At 32.4% G+C, this 20,066-nt stretch overlaps 2 protein-coding genes across 2 annotated transcripts; both read left to right on the forward strand.

Moving 5' to 3' along the window:
- Positions 1-1,631: 1,631 nt before the first annotated feature.
- LOC139523384 (solute carrier family 23 member 1-like) lies at positions 1,632-19,511 on the forward strand. Its single transcript, XM_071317384.1, has 11 exons — positions 1,632-1,757; positions 4,049-4,210; positions 4,945-5,102; positions 8,809-8,927; positions 9,387-9,460; positions 11,223-11,404; positions 11,962-12,082; positions 13,281-13,437; positions 14,331-15,225; positions 16,586-16,681; positions 18,238-19,511. The coding sequence occupies exons 1-9, from the start codon at positions 1,659-1,661 to the stop codon at positions 14,603-14,605; spliced, it is 1,347 nt and encodes a 448-aa protein (XP_071173485.1). The 5' UTR covers positions 1,632-1,658; the 3' UTR covers positions 14,606-15,225; positions 16,586-16,681; positions 18,238-19,511.
- Positions 14,937-18,461, forward strand: LOC139525030 (solute carrier family 23 member 1-like). The gene is made up of 3 exons (XM_071320207.1): positions 14,937-15,225; positions 16,586-16,681; positions 18,238-18,461. Exons 1-3 carry the CDS (start codon positions 14,937-14,939, stop codon positions 18,459-18,461), a joined length of 609 nt encoding a protein of 202 aa, XP_071176308.1.
- Positions 19,512-20,066: the final 555 nt, after the last annotated feature.

Genomic DNA, 20,066 nt, shown 5'->3' on the forward strand with positions numbered 1-20,066 from the left:
CTAAAAATGTTTTTGTACATGTAAGTACAGAGGACATAATGAGTGAGATTCTATTCCATCAACAAAGTAGAACACAATTTTTAACGACAATAGCTTGTGATCAACTCTTCAAAAGTCTGTCTTGCATCTTTATTTACATTTAGAAAATGTCGTCGTTAACTTTTTACATTTTGAACTTCTTCTAGAGAACCACTAAATGGAATGAAACCAAACATGGCATGTATGTTCCTTATGAGGTGCTGACCAAATGTTACTTTGTAGCCGATCCATCTTGCAAGATGCCCCCCAGCGGTGGACTTAGTTTAACATAGGATCCTATAGGAAATGCATACAAATGTCTTCTTTTAGAGAACCACTTAATTGAATGAAACCAAACATAGCATGACTGTTCCTTATGAGGTGCTGACCAAGTGTTGTTACTTCGTAGCCGATCCATTATCGCCGCCAGCGGGGGACTTACATACAAATGTCTTCTTTTAGAGAACCACTGAATGGAATGGAACCAAATACAGCATGAATGTTCCTTATGGGGTGCTGACCAAGTTTTGTTACTTTGTAGCCGATCCATCATCCAAGATGTCCCCCAGCGAGGGACTTAGTTTAACTTAGGACCCTATAAGAAATGCATACAAATGTCTTCCTTTAGAGAACCACTGAACGGAATGATATCAAACATAGCATGAATGTTCCTTATGAGATTCTGACCAAGTGTTGTTACATTGTCGCCGATCCAACACCCAAGATGGCCGCCAGCGGGGGGACTAAGTTTTACATAGGACCCTATTGGAAATGCATACACATGACTTCTTTTAGAGAACCACTGAATTGAATGAAACCAAACATGACATGAATGTTCCTTATGAGGTGTTGACCAAGTGTTGTTACTTTGTAGCCGATGCATCATTCAAGATGGCCGCCAACGGGGGACTTAGTTTAACATAGGACCCTATGGGAAATACATACTAATGTCTTCTTTTAGTGAACAATTGAATGGAATGAAACCAAACATAGCATGACTGTTTCTTATGAGGTGCTGACCAAGTGTTGTTACTTCGTAGCCGATCCATTATCCAAGATGGCCGCCAATGGGGGGACTTAGTTAAACATAGGTACCTCATAATGCGAAATACATACAAATTTCTTCTTTTAAAGAACCACTGAATGGAATGAAACCAAACAAAGCATAAATGTTCCTTTTTGAGAAAATGAACAGAAAAATGTAATTACATAAGAAGTTGCATAAATGGAAGCAAATAGAAAAATTGGACAGAAGGAGACGAACAGACGAACAGAGAAAACTATATTACTTTTAAACTCCCGCTTCAACATTACAAGCAGGAAAGGATATAACATGTAATCAAAACATCGACAAAAATCTAGACAAATTCTAGACAAAAAACACTCATCACTCAACTGGAAAATGTTTTTTTAATAACAAATTATGCATCCATCAATTCTTACTTAATAATGCGATCACACTATATATAGCCAAAAAAGATGTGCATACTGATAATGTTAACACTTTTTGACATTAAGAAAAGTCTAAATAACTTTTGAAATGCAATTAAAGTTTAACGTATGCATGGTTTACACAATATCCGTAAGCCATTTTTACTTCAAAATAACCTTTAATCACAAATGTATGTCATCTCGGAAATATGGATGCTTCTATGGAATATGTCCGTCGTTTGTCGACTAAAAACGATATTCTTGAGAGATTGGATACTGGGAAGCCTGAAATTGAAAAAGATGACAAAGTAAGAGCTAAACACATCCTTTTTTTATAATAAAAAGATCAATAGATATCATGCGCTACTAAATGTGTTTGTATTTATATAATATGTTCTTGTGATTTTTCTCGGTGCTAGCATAATTTGTTTTTAAACTAGCATAAGGAAGTTGTCTTATTCGTGGGATTGTACCACATACTCATTTACAAGCAAGGTTTGAAGTTTTATGGAGCAGGACTATTTTTATTTTATTTCGAAATCCAATTTAGAAACTCTAAAAAATATAGATTTTACACGAGATCACGAATTTAGAAAATCCTATCATGGATTAAAATCATAATCACGAATTGTATAATTCGTTATCACGGACAGAACTCTTTATAACAAATATGTAGAATTAGTTAGCTCACAGTATTTCGTTATTCAGACTTTAAAAAATATTGTGATTACGGATTAAATTCGCTCTAACAAAATTTTGAATAAGAAACCACGAATTCAATTAAAAAATCCATTATGACAATGTACAAGAAAATGCAATGGCGAATCTAATCTACAATAACGAATTATAATTTGTTGTAAGGTATTATGCAATTCGTCATGATGATTTTAATCCGTCATCATGATTTTCAAAATTCTTGTTGAAATATATTAATGAGAGGTTTTTCTGTATATCTATTTCATAAGCAAAGTTGTATTAAGAAAGCCAAAAAAAATTGCTTACTGTATATTACAACATCAAATGTAATCACGGGCTAGTTAGGACTTTCCAAACTATAATTTGAATTACAGTTGACGGATCCAAAAATCACTATCACATATAGAGACCCAATTATCACGAATTCATTAATTCGTAACAACAAGTTATAAAACGTTATTGAGGATTAAATTCGTGAAACGGAATCTGACAGAATTAGTTATCACAAATATTTGTTATTTGTGACCACTGTTAAATTCATTATCACAGATTTCAAGTCGTGATCGCGTATTTGATTCTTTATTATAAAAACATGTAACAATTTCATTCGTATCAACTCGGCCGATTCCGTACCCATATAAGGAGATTAGCGGATTCTAACGAGGATTGCCGAATAGTAACAATTTGTTAAATACTAACTCGAATAATTCAGCGCCCTCTATCCACTACTTTTCTCGAGGATGGAGTGATCGAAGTGATCGTAATATAACGACTGGATTATTCGGGTTAGTTAAATACATGATAAATGATGGAATCCGTAAGCACGAAATATAACAATATGTGATAACGAATTTATTTCTTGATTTACAAAACATGTGTAACAACAGATTCGATATCGCCAATTTAATTCAATTCGATATTGAGTAAAATAATATTTTGGGAGGTCTTCTTCTTTATCTAGTCACGTGATTTCTTATTTATCACCTACTTTCATATGACAAAATAATAGTACATATCCTTGATCGTCTGTGACACTTAAATTTCGTAAATATCAACCATCCATAAAACCTACAAGTATATAAAAGAGCATCTACTAATAGTACCAAACCTCTAATCAATAAACAAGAGAGTTTTGATGTAATGAAAATATGAAAAATCCGAATTGAAGATCTTGAAAGTCACTAAAACTAGGTGCACAATGATTGATAATGGTTGATTTGACGGAATGTGTGTTTTGGTTTTTTTTTTACACAGACATCCACAATTTAAATAGGAAAAATATGTCGAGGTAGTCATACTAATAAATCATTTGCTTTATGATGAAATATGACATGTCTTAAATTCGGTTTATGCAGTTATTTTTTTTGGTGTATTTTTTTCTCTACATTTCTGTTATTCTTTCTCGTGTTTGAAGGAATACTCTTTTCTTTGTCAATTATTTTGTCTTTATGATAACTTTATTTTTTTATCGTTCTGTTTGTAGAAATATTTCGTATAAAGTAAGAAAAGTAGCTTTCATACATATTGATATTAGATTTTGTCTTCATTAAGCTTTTTTTCAATTATTCATATCAATCAAGGGAAACTCTGGTGTTTATTGCATCATCTTCTGAAGAATAAAGAAAAAATGCACAGCAAAGTTCGGTAAAGTTTTAATTTTTATGAAACATGAAATGCTTTTAAATTTTAAATCTAGATCATGTATGCCTAAAATGCTGTCAGATGCTCAGGGCTGTCTACTCTCAGAGTAGTTTTGTGGTGTAAGGGAGGCCAATTTATCCAAAAGGGTCTACATGAACCTTAAGCAAGCTTCAAAACTATTATATAGGATAAAACAATTCGTCTAAATAAACCACATGATAACTTAAAAACTCGTGGTTAATATTCGGCTGTCGATTTACAGGATATCTTAGGAAAGAAACCATCTATTGCTGAACAAAAGACACAGAAGAATAATGTAGGAAATGAAAAGATTGAGTTGGAAATAGAAGACAATAGCTGGAAATTGTTATATAAAGTCAGCGATTCTGCACCATTTTACATGACATTGCTGTTCGCTCTGCAGGTATTTCATTTTGCAATAGAAGATTAAGCTTCAGTAGATACTCAAACAAAATGAAATTCAGACCACGAACAAAAGAAAATATCCACATTTATACATCTGTTATAGTTTACAATTTGTATTTTGAAATTATCTTAAGCATCCACAATAACTGTAAAGTTAAAACAATAACTGTAAAGTTAAAATAATTCTAAAACTAATACAACATTTATCACGTCTATTTGTCGATGGTGGTAGCGACCTTCACAAGTTTAGAAAATGAAATGATACCCTTTTTAGAATCTAATTAAGGGCAATTTTGATATGACGTATTTAATTGGTCGTAAAACGCAGAATTTTATATCAACTATCAGCATTATTGCCATCTAAAAAAATGTATGCATAGACCAAATTAAAAAACTAAACAAATCAGTAACAAACCAATCCTCGTTCACACGACGACTTTCATCAGGTAAACTAGATGTTTTAAAAGCCTAAAATTAAAAAAAAAGTTGCATCATGTAAACATAGAATTAAACGGGTCAAAACAATACAATCAATATCGTCCGAGGTCAAGTGTTCCCAATAACTGCATTATTTGCAGATATTTCCATCAATTTAATTGGAATAAGTTCTCCGTACTAGTGCTGCTCATTATTTTGGTTCGGATCTAAAATTTCGCGGGTCAGAGAGTTTTAAGTCACATCGCATCTAGTTTTTGTTTTTATATTTTTATTTCTTTTTATAAAAAATTTAAGCAAACTTTAATGGTTTTGCCGTTCTGTGTGATGTCAGCCATTATGGTAGCCCAATCAGTTTGCGCAGAGGATGACAACGATCTCAAAACACAACTCTTATCAACAACAATTTTCTTATCGGCTGTCTGTACATTTCTTCAAACAACATTTGGAGTGAGGTGAGTTTTGTTTTCTTCTTTTTCTGATAGTTCTTATCGGCGTCATTCTATAGAAACTGTTCAAAATTTCAAATAATAAATATTGTTGAATGGTTTCAAATATGATATAAAAAGACAAAAAATCATAATAGATACCTAGATTATGATTTCGTACTTTAGTCTCCCGTTTCGTATACAAAAGACTCAGCAGTGACGCTCGATTTAAACAAGTTAAATGGCTAAAATAAAGAAACTAAGTTAAAGAGCATTGAAGGCCTTAAATTCAGAAAGGTTTTCCAAATTACAGCTAAGGTATCGATTAATGAGGAAGAAATCCTAAGTATATAAAAAATATCCAAGTTTTGGTAACAGTTAATTCTTTATTGTGACTATATCAATGATAAATTATGTCAACACAAATGCTGACTACTGAAAAGGCATACTATGCATAAAGCAACAGAAACGGTAAAGCGATAAAAACAGCGTCAATATCATGATCACGACTGTAATGCACAAATTGGGTTTAGGACAACTGTTTCGTTTATCTCAATGCTTTTCAAATTCGTACTTTATTTGGCCTTTTTAACTTTTTTGGATTCGAGCGTCACTGATGAGTCTTTTGTAGACGAAACGCGCGTCTGGCGTATATACTAAATTTAGTCCTGGTATCTATGATGAGTCAATTTACAACCACTGGGTCTATGCCACTGCTGGTGGAGATTTATTTCCCCGAGGGTATCACAAGCCCAGTAGTCAGCACTTTTTGTGCTGACAAGAATTGTCATTGATATGGTTATATTTATAAATTTACTGTTTACAAATTTTTGAATTTTTTTAAATACTAAGGCTTTTCTACCTCAAGCATCGATTACCTTAGCTGTATTTAGCAAAACTTTTTGGAATTTTGGTCCTCAATACTCTTCAACTTCGTACTTTATCTGGTCTTTTTAACTTTTTTGGATTCGAGAGTCTTTTGTAGACGAAACGCGCCTCTGGCGTATATACTAAATTTAGTCCTGGTATCTATGATGAGTTTATTTATCTCAACCTGCTTTTCTCTAGGTGAAGTATAAGGCCGACATATTTTGGGGGATTAAAAGCTATTAAACATATGAAATTCAAGGCAAAACTTACTGATATTGGATTGTTCAATTTAAAAAAAAAATTGAAGGTCTGAAAAGTGAGTGCATTGTCCAGAATATAATCTAGATCAACTAGAACGAGGCTTATTATTCAAAATATTAAAATATCGACGACCACGTTACTTCGACAATGTTATTATTTAAGAGACATTTTAAACTAGATATGTTACGAATATATATTCAGAATGGTTTCTATTGACCTGCTGGTTGCAGGTGATGAACAGTTTAACGGACAGAAAAAGAACGAAGTGAATGCTTCTGCTTGTAATATTAGACATTTGCGGAAACTAGGACTATACCTATGATTACACTTAGACTTACGATTACAGTTGACGAAAAACAAGGGGTCCTCTCAAAATTAAAAAAAAAATCCCAATTGAGATACATAATAAAATAAAAAAAAAAATTTTTATCATGTAAATAAGTCTTTTCGACGATACACAACTGCAGAAACGTATGGTCACACCAAATGTGAATCCAGGGAAAAGCATATGATCCCGACCGGTTCTCTGTCTTAAAAGACCATTAACATCCGCTTCAATTTGAAGTAACATTTCGGGAGTTTCACTTGTAAAAGGAATATCGGTTGCTTGCAAAACAAGTGACCAACACATCTCTCCCAGTCCAAAAGTGTACATCATTGCCTATAATATTTCCCTGATTGTAAAAGATTGGTCGTTGTTCAAGCTAGGACTACCAGGGTTAGAATCAGACGACGAATGAAATGTGTATAACATCTTGTGGAGTCTGCATCAGGGCAGGTAAAGCTGCCATGATGGTCAACCTGTGTTCTCCATAAGGAGGAAAATAAAATAAATGCGTGAAATACACTAATAATTTATTCATTTTCCGTATTAATAGTTCCAATCGCTTTAAAAAATCAAGCGGTATATTGTAAAAAGGTGTCGTTCGTCTTTTATACGATAACACTTTTATATCCACAAACAAATGCTTCCTAAACTACTTAAATTGTGAATGTTTGTTTTGACAAAAACGTTTAAATCTTGCCAAATAATATAAACGGTATTTTTCTACTGTTTTTGACGTGTTTTGACGTAGTAAATAACGCGTTGGCGATTTTTTTTAAATATCAGCTTATAATTTATTCCTAATGAGATATGAAAATATCTCGTTATAAATGATGTGTTATGTGTTTGATTAAGATTCTAAGATTCGGATCCACTTAATATTCGTGTGCATTCAAATATCTATACAAGCAAAGAGCATTTAAGTCAAGAATGAAGTAATATAATTTTATGTGATAAAATATTACTAATTTATCATGTTTATATTTAAAGAAATATAAAAAAAATTCATCGTTTAAAAAAATTGTTTGAATTGCATGGGTTCACATACATCCGTGTACTTTAAAAGACAACTTACGTGCTTCGACTTGCAATAAATCTAAATTTGGATTCACAGACATCCGCGTACTTTAAAAGACAACTTGGGTGCTTTAAGAATATTTAAACGAAATTCTTGGGGATCTATACTTTGAAATGCTTGATTTAATTTAAAATGTATATGTTTAATGTAACTCAAGTTACTTTTATTTTTTTTTAAAAGAAAACGACGAAAAGGGGCATTTAGAACCCATAAGTCAAGAAAAAAGACCCCACCGTGGGCAAAATTAAAACGACGAAAATACAAATAAAAGTCCACAAAAAGTCCACAAAGAAACACATTGTTCATTTCTCGATGACGATAAAAAAAATCAACTGATTTTGACGAATCATGATATATGTTTTCCAATTATTTTAACGGTAACGTTTTAAATTAAATGATTGACACCTCTGACAAATATGGATAATTTGACAAACCACAATATAAATTGAATCAAGTTGACGCTAACGATAGTTGAAAATTACCATTTGGCGCATGACTGTAAAAGGCATTTCAACCCTCTTGAAAGATTTCGAGGATCATTTATTACAACACGGGCTCGTAAATGTAAAGACGAATATATATATGCTTTATATTTTCATTGCATTGAAAGATATTTGTTGTTTTATATTTCTAATTGATCTCGTCAGGCCGTCATAAAACAATTTATAGTAACAGAACTTAATGAAATTCATCAAACTGACAAGTTGTCACAGCTAGCTAAGATGGTAGGTTAGGGGAAACTGAGAAGAAAACAAATCCAGACAAAAACAAACAAAAATTATATTAAACGTAAAAACCACGAAAAGCCACTGGTCTGACAAGTGTTTCAAACTGGTCCGAGTTGTCTTTTCACCACTAAATTCCACCTCAAGCTGCCAAGAAGCCTTTTTACCGATATTTCGTTGAAATCCCGTTGTTCAACTATAGAAAACATCACAGCAGTTAGTCTTTGTTTTGAACCGACGGTTTATATTTACACTTTGAAACGACCCAAGATTTAAATGCTACCTGTAAGTGTAATTGTAATCCTAATCGTCGGTGTATAACAGTTTCCGCATATGTCTAATGCTAATTGGTATATAGTCCATGTTACAGTTTTAATACAAATGACATGATACGCCACACAATTAACATTAAACAGTTTTTTTGTAATAATTTCAGCATTATCAAAAATCTATATTTTAACATTTTAATAATAGATTACCGGTGTATCAAGGTCCTACTCCAGCCTATATTGTGCCACTTTTAGTGATATCAGGGTTACCAGACTGGAAGTGTGAATCAATGTGGAACAAAGTAATCTTCAATGCAACGACAGGTACAGTACCTTCTGATTCTGTGAAGAACAATGTGTTATGGTGACAATATCTTTTATGCAATTATACGGGTAACTGAAGATGCGTTTAACCTTAAAATCAAAATTGCTATTGCATGTTATTTCCAGTAACATATAATTGTTATAAAGGACTTTTTTGCAATTTAATTGCAAACGACACAAAATGTAAAAGTTTTTTTTATGAACTGAGAAAGTTTTATTGCTTGAATACACATTATCTATAAGAAATTTATTTTTACGAAGACATTTATGTGATTTCATCTCATTTTATCTACAAATATAAAAAAAATATTATTAATTTAAAAAACTCATATCACTGATTTATATGTAATATATTTGTTCGAAGATAAACGATGATATATGTAAACAGATAACGTCAATAAAAATTGGAATAATAATGATAAAAATTACAATGATCAATCGGGGTCTATTTTATTTTAGGAGAAAACTTTACCACAGATGAACCCGACATAGTTGGATATCGTGAAAAAATAGCATTACCGAAGTTACGTGCGGTAAATTGATTAATTTATATATGTTCTGCTTATGTTTTTGGTTCTGGTCTCAAATAATGTCAGATTTGTACCAGTTCAGTATTTTTGTGATTTTACTTTTTGCTATATCATTGTTTCAAGCAAAGCGCTTTTCTTGTGTTGAATTCTATTGAACAATCTTTTTTGTTCCTTTTTGGTCCTCATTCAAACCGACTAAATGTATCAAGTCTAGGCAAAGGAGTCAATTGGACGAAGTTCAAATATTACTATTAAATCTAGCAAAAAAATCAAATTAGTATTTAAGTAAATCGCTTGACAAAATTCATTCTGTTTCTACTTTATCGTTTGCTTATTCATCAACTGAGACACACTTTTGATCTTAAATAAAGGCAACAGTAGTATACCGCTGTTCAAACTCATAAATCCATGGACAAAAAACAAAATCGGGGTAAAAAACTAAAACTGAGGAAAACGTATTAAATATAAGAGGAGAACAACGACACAACACTACAATGTAACACACACAGAAACGGACCAAGCATCAGATAAAATCCCACGAGAATAACAAATATAACATCAAAACCAAATACATGAATTTGGGATAGACAAGTACCGTGACACGTCTTATCGCAATGTGAATTTACACTTAAAAATAAGAGAAAACAAACGACGCAACGTTAAAATGTAACACACACAGAAACGAACTATAATATAACAATGGCCATATTCCTGACTTGGTACAGGACATTTTTAAAAAGGAAAAAATGGTGGGTTGAACCTGGTTTTGTGGCATGCCAAACCCCCCTCTTTTATAGCCATGTGAAATATTACATTAAAATGACAACTCAACACCACAGGACTACAATATAAATAATAAAATACAGGACTTGATATTGACAGACATATAGTGTAGTAGGCGAAAAGTGGGAAAATAGCAAGAGAACAATTTACTGCATTAGACAATGACTTTACTAACGGTCGTTCTGATTTAGTGAATACAAATTGTTTTTAATCAATTCTCCCAATAACTGTTTACCTCGAACAGGATCCCTGAAAACCTTACCTGTATACTTATTGTAATAATATGTAGGCCAATATGCATATATCATTATCGTGAATGATTTTGGAGCAGGATATCATTTGTTTTAATTTGATTTATTTTGATAATGCATGAACTTAAAGAATAAATAAGGATATATATGTATCTAGAATTGTAGCTTTATTTTCATATCAACTCAAATCATAAACTCTCTAACGAAGTTTTGAAAAATAATCGTTTTAAAATTAAAAAAAAATGCCTGTACTAAGTCAGGAGTATGACAGTTGTTGTCCATTCGTTTGATGTGTTTGTGCTTTTCATTTTGCCATTTGATTAGGGACTTTCCGTTTTGAATTTTCTCGGAGTTCAGTATATTTATGATTTAACCTTTTTTTAAAGAAAACTATGTTTTGGTTTTGGAGAGTGCATGACAATGGTTTTTTTTTTACGTGCTTTCTATACACGTGTTCATCTATAATGAAGGAATTCCTTCAATTATTTTTCTATGTTATTCCTAGTTTTGCATGGCATAGTTGTTTAAAAAAACCTGTGACATGACCCATTTACTGTAACATGACCTTAATTGTGCATACAACACATTTATCTGAATGAAATAACATTTCTTTAAAGATCACACAATGAGGAAATTTATTAAAAAAAAAAATTAAAGCATTAGGGATAAAAACAATTGTAGAGATAATTTTTCCAAAACTTGGTACATACATACATTGTCTATCAAAGCAGATGCAAGGAAGCTTGATATTAGCTGGAGGACTACATATGCTGATAGGTTTGACTGGTTTAGTGGGTGTGCTGCTTAACGTCGTAGGACCCGTTACAGTTGTCCCGACACTGCTTCTATTAGGCATAGAATTGAATGGAGTTATGAATACATTTTGTGAACCTCAATGGGGTGTGTCAGCAGGGTAAATATATACACTTAAGAAAACAAAGTCAAGTAGACACTTCTAAGTGAATTCAAAATGTTGGTTTTCAATCACTTTTCTTAATCTGATTTACTTTGATAATGCATGAATATTAAGATCAAATATAGATATATCTAGTAGCTATATTTTGAAATTATTTTAAGAAACTAAGGTTTAAACTCACTCAGGCCAAATTGACTTTAGAAGAATTTGACTATTTATTTTAGGTATTTTTGACATATAGCTCTTCAACGTTTTCGGTACTTATACATCCTCGGATTTCAAATGTTTGGTTTTGAGCGTTCCTGATGAAGGTAAATCCAGAAAAGCGCTTCGAACGCACGACATTATTAAACGTGTTGTTTTAATTTTTTCCATAGAATATCAACTCAAATCATAAACTCTCTTACGAAGTTTTGGAAAATCAACTTTTTTAATTATGAGTTGATTTTGTATTTTATTTTAAAGATTTTATTCAGGATATTAACATCGTCCGTCTTCTAATAGAGTCATATATTTTCCAACAACTCACAAATTATTTTGTTTTTGTTTAACAGAACATGTTTGATTTCCATAATTCTTGCTGTATACCTGAATGGATGGAATATGCCACTGCCAATGTATACAAGAAGTCGAGGATGCCACATTGTAAGATATCCTCTGCAACAGGTTTTAGCGGTACGTGTAAAACTAAGCTTGTTGTGTCCGGCTATGAACTATATGGCTAAGAATAAAAATGTCACTTTTAAAATTTGAAAGCCAAGACTGTATAAATACTTATGTATTATTGTCATTTTGTTTATTTTCTTTGGTTACATCTTCTGACATCAGACTCGGACTTCTCTTGAACTGAATTTTAATGTGCGTATTGTTATGCGTTTACTTTTCTACATTGGTTAGAGGTATAGGGGGAGGGTTGAGATCTCACAAACATGTTTAACCCCGCCGCATTTTTGCGCCTGTCCCAAGTCAGGAGCCTCTGGCCTTTGTTAGTCTTGTATTCTTTTAATTTTAGTTTCTTGTGTACAATTTGGAAATTAGTATGGCGTTCATTATCACTGGACTAGTATATATTTGTTTAGGGGCCAGCTGAGGGACGCCTCCGGGTGCGGGAATTTCTCGCTACATTGAAGACCTGTTGGTGACCCTCTGCTGTTGTTTTTTATTTGGTCGGGTTGTTGTCTCTTTGACACATTCCCCATTTCCATTCTCAATTTTATATTGTAGTAATTGTTGGTATTTATCGCAACATTCAGTACAAATAACAAAACTGTGGCTGTAAGATTTTATTGTTAAATGAAGCCAGAGAGCCCGGAGAGAATCACCGACCTTCAGCAGGAAAATTGACATTCCTAGTCATTTAAGAGTCGAACGGTGTGCAGCTGTCAAGATGTCTGTTCGAACGCACAAACTCAGTGGTGACAGGCTAGTGATACATTAGATGAACATTTTGTACCACTTAACCACCAAGGCCTTTTAACTTACATACTTAAGAAGCTTTATGACCAAAAGCGACAGAGAAACAATAGCACAATTCCACTTGCCAAAAGAGTTGGAACTTTAATTTTTTAATAATTATTAATTTATAATAGATGAATGCTGTTATAAATCATGCAACAATCGAAATACTGACTCCTGAAAAGGTTTGCTAATAATTCAACATTTTTCATATGTAAATTTTTTGAACTGTTTTAATGTTCGAAATTAACGAATATATCCACTTCATGAATTGTGTAAAACTTTAATTCAAAGCATATACTACAATAGAATATATTTAACTTATCATTTTATTTCATTATTCAGAAAGTGGTACATAAATCCTAGGCTGGAAAAATCACGAGTTTATTTTGAACTCAGACACAAATGACTCTTTCAGATTTTATTTGCAATTTTGATTGGCTGGAGTGTATGTGGTATATTGACATACGCAGGCGCACTGACTTCTGATCCAAATGACAAGCAGTATAAAACTAGGACTGACTTTGGAGCCGATACTATAAAAAGGACGCCATGGGCGACTGTACCTTATCCTGGTAAGTAATCAACATTTAGTAAACAGCATATCATAGTTTTTATTCTTACTTGAGTAAGAAATATTGAGTCCCTAATATCGACTTACTCATAGATTTGAAATAACTGAACTGAACGTTTGTAAAAAAAGAAGTTGAAGATACCAAAGCTATATTAAAACTCATAAGTCGAAAACAAACAGACAATGCCATGGCAAGAAAAGAAAACCGACCGAAAGAGTAACATAGGTAAAACAAAATATAACATAGAAAAATAAAGACTGTACAAGACGAACCAGACTACTAATCGGGGGTGATCATAGGTGCTCTGTACGAGTTAGCACATCTAGTTTCCTTTAGTGGCACCAGTCGTTTTGCTGATGTAAGTACAAACCCGGAGATACGACTAATTCGGTTGGTCACATTCGATGAAAACAGGACGGGATAGTGGTTACGACAATTGGAACATATATAAGATACCAAGGGACCATTAAAACATTAAAGTTGAGAAGAAACTGACAACATCATAAAAAAAAACACAAGGAAGACGAAAAGACGAAAAGAAAACCAAATCTACAAAATAAAATAAAAAGTAAAATGACAAAAATACCGAACTCCATGATAAATTCAAAACTGAAAGTCAATTATCGAATGGCAAAATCAAAAGCTCAAACACCTCAAACAAATGAAAACAACTGTCATATGCAAAACACTACTTAAAAAGATTAACGATTGAGCAACAAAAACCTCACAAAAACATGGGGGTGATTACAGTGCTTCTCAGATAGCAATAGCTGTAAATAGAATAAAAAAATTGATATGATTGCAGAAGATCTTCTATGAAACGTTGTTTCAGACACTTTATGAAGTATGTTATTCCATATTGGTCAGAAAGGTCAAAAAATTATCGATTTCAGGTCAGTTTGGAAATTCAGAATTCAACACTGGAATATTCCTGGCTTTTTTCTTAGCTACTTTATTATCAGTCATTGAATCTATTGCTGATTATTACGCATGTGCGAGATTGTCTCATCTTCCGCCTCCGCCATTATCTGCTATGAACAGAGGAATAATGATGGAAGGATTCATGTCCATGATTGCTGGATTCTTTGGAGCAGGGCATGCCACAACTACATACAGTAACAATATAGGACTCATTGGTATGACTAGGATATGTAAAACTAAAAAGTAATAAACACACACTTGTATAACTATCTTGTATTTTATATTAAATATTAACCTTATATCAAACTCTTTCCAACGAACTAACAATATTTTATATCCCAATGAGAATCTTTCAAAATATTAATTTTATGATAAATCATTTGTTACTTTATTTTATAACATGACTTTTGAGTTCCATGTTTGTGAAAGGTTTCACGTGAACTCCTTTTCGTGCTTTAACTTTTTTTTCCGAGGTTTCATTATTTACTTCTTCAACATTCAAGAATCTATCCTTCCAATAAAACACTTGCAGGTCCGTTTATTTGGTAAAAATGATGTGCATATTTTGTTATTTATTTATGTCGGAAGTACAGGTTGCCAGTAGGAGGGTTTTCCAGATGTTAGCTATACAGCTAGTGATTTGTGCTGTCATTGGTAAACTGGGTGCGGTTTTTGTGACCATACCATATCCCGTCTTAGGTGGATCAAGTATCTTAAGTTTTGGACTTTTTATTGGAATTATGTTGTCGTACCTACAGTTTGTAGATATAAACTTAACCAGAAACATGGCTGTCGTTGGTGTATCAATGTTGACCGGTCTCATGGTGCCAAATTGGGTGAAAGAGAATTCAACTGCTATAAAGACAGGTAATACTTCTTGTGATTTCTATACTTCGAAATCCACACCGTTTAAGCCAAAAATACATAAAACAGGCATTATTTCTTTTTTTTTTTGCTCAAATGCATGTCAAGATTATGATGACAATGCATATATATGTTAACTAGTATAGTTCGGTAATTTTTCACTTGTATGTGTTATCGAGGTATACATAAAAGAATATGTTAAGGTGGTACCTTACACTACAGGGAGATAACTCTGTAAAATCAACTAAACGTTTTAATTACGTTTTGTTGTTAAGGGAATATTAAGCTTCTCAATGATCAAAACAAGTGTTTGTCAAACTGCTATATAACCAGTGTAATTTTGCTGATAAAACGGTTGGTTCAAATTTTTTAAAATTTTTTATATTTTTGTAAAAGGGTCAAAGTAAATACTTTGTCAAAATTTTAAGAAAATTAAACGACCCAAATTAATTTTAGCTAAATTGTTGGGTACCACCTTAAGTTTTTTATACGAAATTAAGGTTAAATGATACTGATGTATTAACTTAAGGTGGCTCGGGACTATTCGACTGCGCATAATTTCACGCATGAATTACAAAAGTATTTGTCGTAAATTTGACATAATTTTTCTAAGTATTTTGATTGATTAGAAATGTTAAATCATTGTTGTTATGTGACTTATAGAATATTTTCGTTATTATCCGTATTTGTTAAAGGGTCAAAATGACATTTTAACCATTTTCACCATTTTACCGCCAAAATTTGGGTTTTAAGGCAAAATATTTTTTTTTCCTTATCGGTGACCTATGTTTTTTATTGACTCATTCTTTGAAGCTATATTCCAGCTTTCCATATTACAGTTTTGGACCAATTGTCATAGAACGTTTTTTTGTAATTCCGATAAAAATATGTCAACACCTCTATTTTCCCTATCATTTCATTGAAAAATGGCCCCTTTTACATACCTGTTTAAAAGTAAAATTTTGAGCTTAAATGGTCCGTGACCCCCTATTTTTTTTTCGACCAATTTGATTCATTTTGTTTAAAGAATAAAATAACCAAAAATACGGCACTTCTGATAGAAACTTCGAATAGGCCCGAGCCACCTTAAGTGTATATAATGTCAGTCATCAAACTCATAAACAGCTTAACGTATTCTAGCTTAAGTATGATCATGTGCAGTACAGGAAGATACTATGTAAGTAAAAGACATGTATATAAGTATTACTGAACATCACTAATGTTTGGGAGATGCAAAGACCCACACATATTGAAAATGATGCAAAAGATTTTTAGGGTTTTGCAATTAAATGTCTTTGTGTTTTATTAGAGAAATAACCCACATAAACATGCTTTCGTAATTAAGATGCATTTTTATTTGCAGGCAATGATGAATTCGACAAATTTCTAATGATGACTCTTACGAACCCCTCATTCTTTGGGGGTTTCGTAGCTTTCATTCTTGACAACACTCTGAAAGGTAAACGAAAAATTAATTTTGCGCATATCTTGGAAGTTTGGAAAAAAACAAATGATCATTTATGATGTATTCCTTTTTAACTGTGTATGAGCTTTGTTTGACATATACATGTGGAGGGAGAAAACAATCCTCTTCTTTTCATATCATCAAACAGATGCATAAAAGAACGTACAATAAAAACAGTTAGCAAAAACAAACTACTTAGCAACAGAATGCTATCGATAACAACAATAATGATACATGTTTAAATGTTCGGAATAATAAACATTACTCTCAGTCATTGTAAACCAAACTATCTTAGGCTTATACTACAGCTTAAAGAATTTAGATACCATTAGCATGCCCTCAAAATTTTTGGATTTTAGTTTTCCTGATAAAAATAAACCGTAAAAAGATACAGAGACAACAGTTGATTAATGATAAATAATCGTTGAATTCTCTTTAACCCAATTCGGAACCATATGGCCTGTCAATATTGATACGCATACGACAACCAAGTGTCTGGCATGGGTAATCTATACACTGTAAATGATTAACTGTTTAACTTCCACCTTGCTAACGAGACTTTAAAACAGAAGTAATATAGGATGGATGTACATTACACACAAATCTCAAAATCAAAACATTATACTGAATAAAAGAACACTTTTATTGCAGTCCTGACAATGGCAAAGGTTATTATTTTTTCAACCCATTTCCCAGCGACATAAAAGAGGGACGAAAGATACCAAAGGGACAGTCAAACTCATAAATCTATAACAAACTGACAACGCCATGGCTACAAATGAAAAAGACAAACAAAAAACAGCACACATGACACAACATAGAAAACTAAAGAATAAACAACACGAACCCCCCCCCCCCCCCCCAAAAAAAAGCTAGGGGTGATCTTAGGTGCTCCGGAAGGGTAAGCATATCCTGCTCCACATGTGGCACCCGTCGTGTTGCTTATGTGATAACAAATCCGGTAAATAGTCTAATTCGGTAGGTCACATTCATGAAAGGGAAAGGGATTGTAGTTACGACGCAAGGAACATATCCGATATTATTTGTGAAACGGTTATTCCATAACGGTCAACCAACTCGTGATGGCGACTGTAAAATTTACGAAGGGATGATTTCAACTTCACCAATTGGAACTCTTGGTTTAATAACTTCCTTGTCAGCAGCAACCCTCTTTCTAGAGAGTCATGATAGGAAATGCAAGCGCGGGAATATCGTATTAATTGGGAGATGTATACCCCGTGTGCAGGTGCTGCTGGAATGTTGCTACTTAGAAATGGAAAATTCACAATCGGAAAGCTAAAATCATCTCTTTTGTTGTAAAGTTTTGTTTTCAACCGACCCTCATTGTCAATTTCTAGATGTAAGTCAAGATATGAGGCCGACTTAACTGTATCTGTGGACTGTGGTATCTATCTCTTGCTCGATGGGATAGATGCGTTCCACGTAGTCACCAAATTTTGAATTATTTAGTGAAAGAACATCATAAAGTGCGAACGTATTTAGCGTATGTTTATTTATCAAATGTCCATGCCTTTTTGTATGTTTTATAGGAACTAAACGAGAGCGCGGGTTAGCTGCTTGGGCACTAGGAGAAAGTCAATCAGTTGATACACAGTCTCAGATAGAGGAAGATTTAGATGTCTACGAAATCCCAATATTTACGAAATATTTCGATAAAATACCTTGTATGAAATATCTTCCGATATTTCCGAAATACACACCAGAAAATTATAAATGCAGAAAGCAATTAACGCCAGATAAAGAAAAGCAATAACATTGAAATGTCTTATCATATTGAATTCTGCAAATGTACTGACTGTTTTAAGTAGAATTAGATTAATTCATATATATATTTAAAGCATATAAATGATGTAACTGCTATTTTGTAATAACCTCTTTTTGTCACTTAGGATAAATCGGGTGTATTTCAGGAATGCTCGATCTTCGATTATAAAAAAGATAGAAAGTAATCGGGTTTACGTTATAAAGGAATGTGTAGAAAAGTCTACCAATTTGTTTTGTATCAATAAAATGAGTCCCATAACCCAAATTTTCTGAAAGGGCATTATAAGTCCTTTATTTTTATATTTTATCTAAAAATATTAACCTTTTTGTTTACGTCTTTAATTGATTTTTTTGTGCATGCTTGTTTGAATTATTTAGTCATTTGTATTGTATGTTGACACAGTTTTGGCTGCTTAATCCAAATGAGAAGATGTGGCATGATTGCCTATGATAACAACTCCCCACAAAAGACCAAATGACTATAATGTCTATTTGTTTGCTCTACTAATTGTGTCAATATAACGGAACTTTAAACAACTGTTATACTGGTGGGGGTTTAGCTAGCTTTAAAACCTGGTTTAACTTTATCTTCTTAAATGACTGTACCAAATCTGGAAATTAAAAGAAGTGTCCATTCTTTCCATGGTTGATAAGTCAAACTATTGATTTTGGCTTATCCTTATTGAATTTAGCTTGGGATTCGTTATTTTTGTTAAACTTTTATTGTTTTTATCTATACATGCAATGTATGTTGTTTTTTTCTCGATATTTTGTCAGTTTTATTGAGTTAAGTTTTTTATGAACTATTATCTTTGTAGGCTCTTCTAATAATATTAAGTTATTTCACTGATCGAAAATAACACTGCTCACAAATAACTGACCGTCATGCTAAAGCAATGTGTGCTGAAAATGACGAAAATCACCAACAACTAAACAATCAATGTATTCAAAAATAAATTTGAAAGAGATACGGTATTTGTATATGTTAAAGTTCGCTGCTTCGTGTGAATTGATATACTAAATAAAGTATTTAGCATTATATTAGAAGAACGTTCGAATTTACTTGACCTTGAGCATCAATGGAGATACGCTTGTTATCAAAAAGCAACCAATCTTTACTAAACTTGACTGTTTATTAGCTTCATGTGTATATTTTGACGTTAAAATAACGTTATAACGTATTTCTGAACAGTTTAACCTAAACGCAATAAAAAAAAAATTGCGGATTTTTTTCTTCATTAATTATCGCAAAAATGAATGGAAATTATTTATAGGTAAAGCAATGTTAATCTTTCAGATACAAATACTAGTAGATAATTATTGTGAACAACGGATGTTCGTCAATGCAAAATTATCAACGCGTAGCTCTGAAATCCTTTAAATGTTTAAGATGTTACAAAATCTGTAATGTGTCTTATAAGATTCTTCAAATTCAAGTAGATTTCAAATTTTGATCCAGTAAATGAAATAGTTTTACGGAAGAATGACACTTCTCTTTTGTAAAGTATTATGGTAAATATATGCTACAGGGAATTTTTTATAATTCATATTCGTTTTACACTTCTTCTATAAAAGCATGCAAAGCAAACCATTA

The sequence above is a fragment of the Mytilus edulis genome, chromosome 5 (genome assembly GCF_963676685.1).
Source record: "Mytilus edulis chromosome 5, xbMytEdul2.2, whole genome shotgun sequence".
In the NCBI taxonomy this organism is placed as follows: Eukaryota; Metazoa; Mollusca; class Bivalvia; order Mytilida; family Mytilidae; genus Mytilus; species Mytilus edulis.

Coding starts and splice junctions, on each gene's coding strand:
- LOC139523384 (XM_071317384.1), top strand. CDS start 1,659: ATGGATGCTTCTATGGAATATGTCCGTCGTTTGTCGACTAAAAACGAT. Junction 1,758..4,048: donor AAATTGAAAAAGATGACAAA/GTAAGAGCTAAA, acceptor GTCGATTTACAG/GATATCTTAGGAAAGAAACC. Junction 9,461..11,222: donor CATTACCGAAGTTACGTGCG/GTAAATTGATTA, acceptor CTATCAAAGCAG/ATGCAAGGAAGCTTGATATT.
- LOC139525030 (XM_071320207.1), top strand. CDS start 14,937: ATGTCGGAAGTACAGGTTGCCAGTAGGAGGGTTTTCCAGATGTTAGCT. Junction 15,226..16,585: donor TTCAACTGCTATAAAGACAG/GTAATACTTCTT, acceptor TTTTATTTGCAG/GCAATGATGAATTCGACAAA. Junction 16,682..18,237: donor TCTTGACAACACTCTGAAAG/GTAAACGAAAAA, acceptor TATGTTTTATAG/GAACTAAACGAGAGCGCGGG.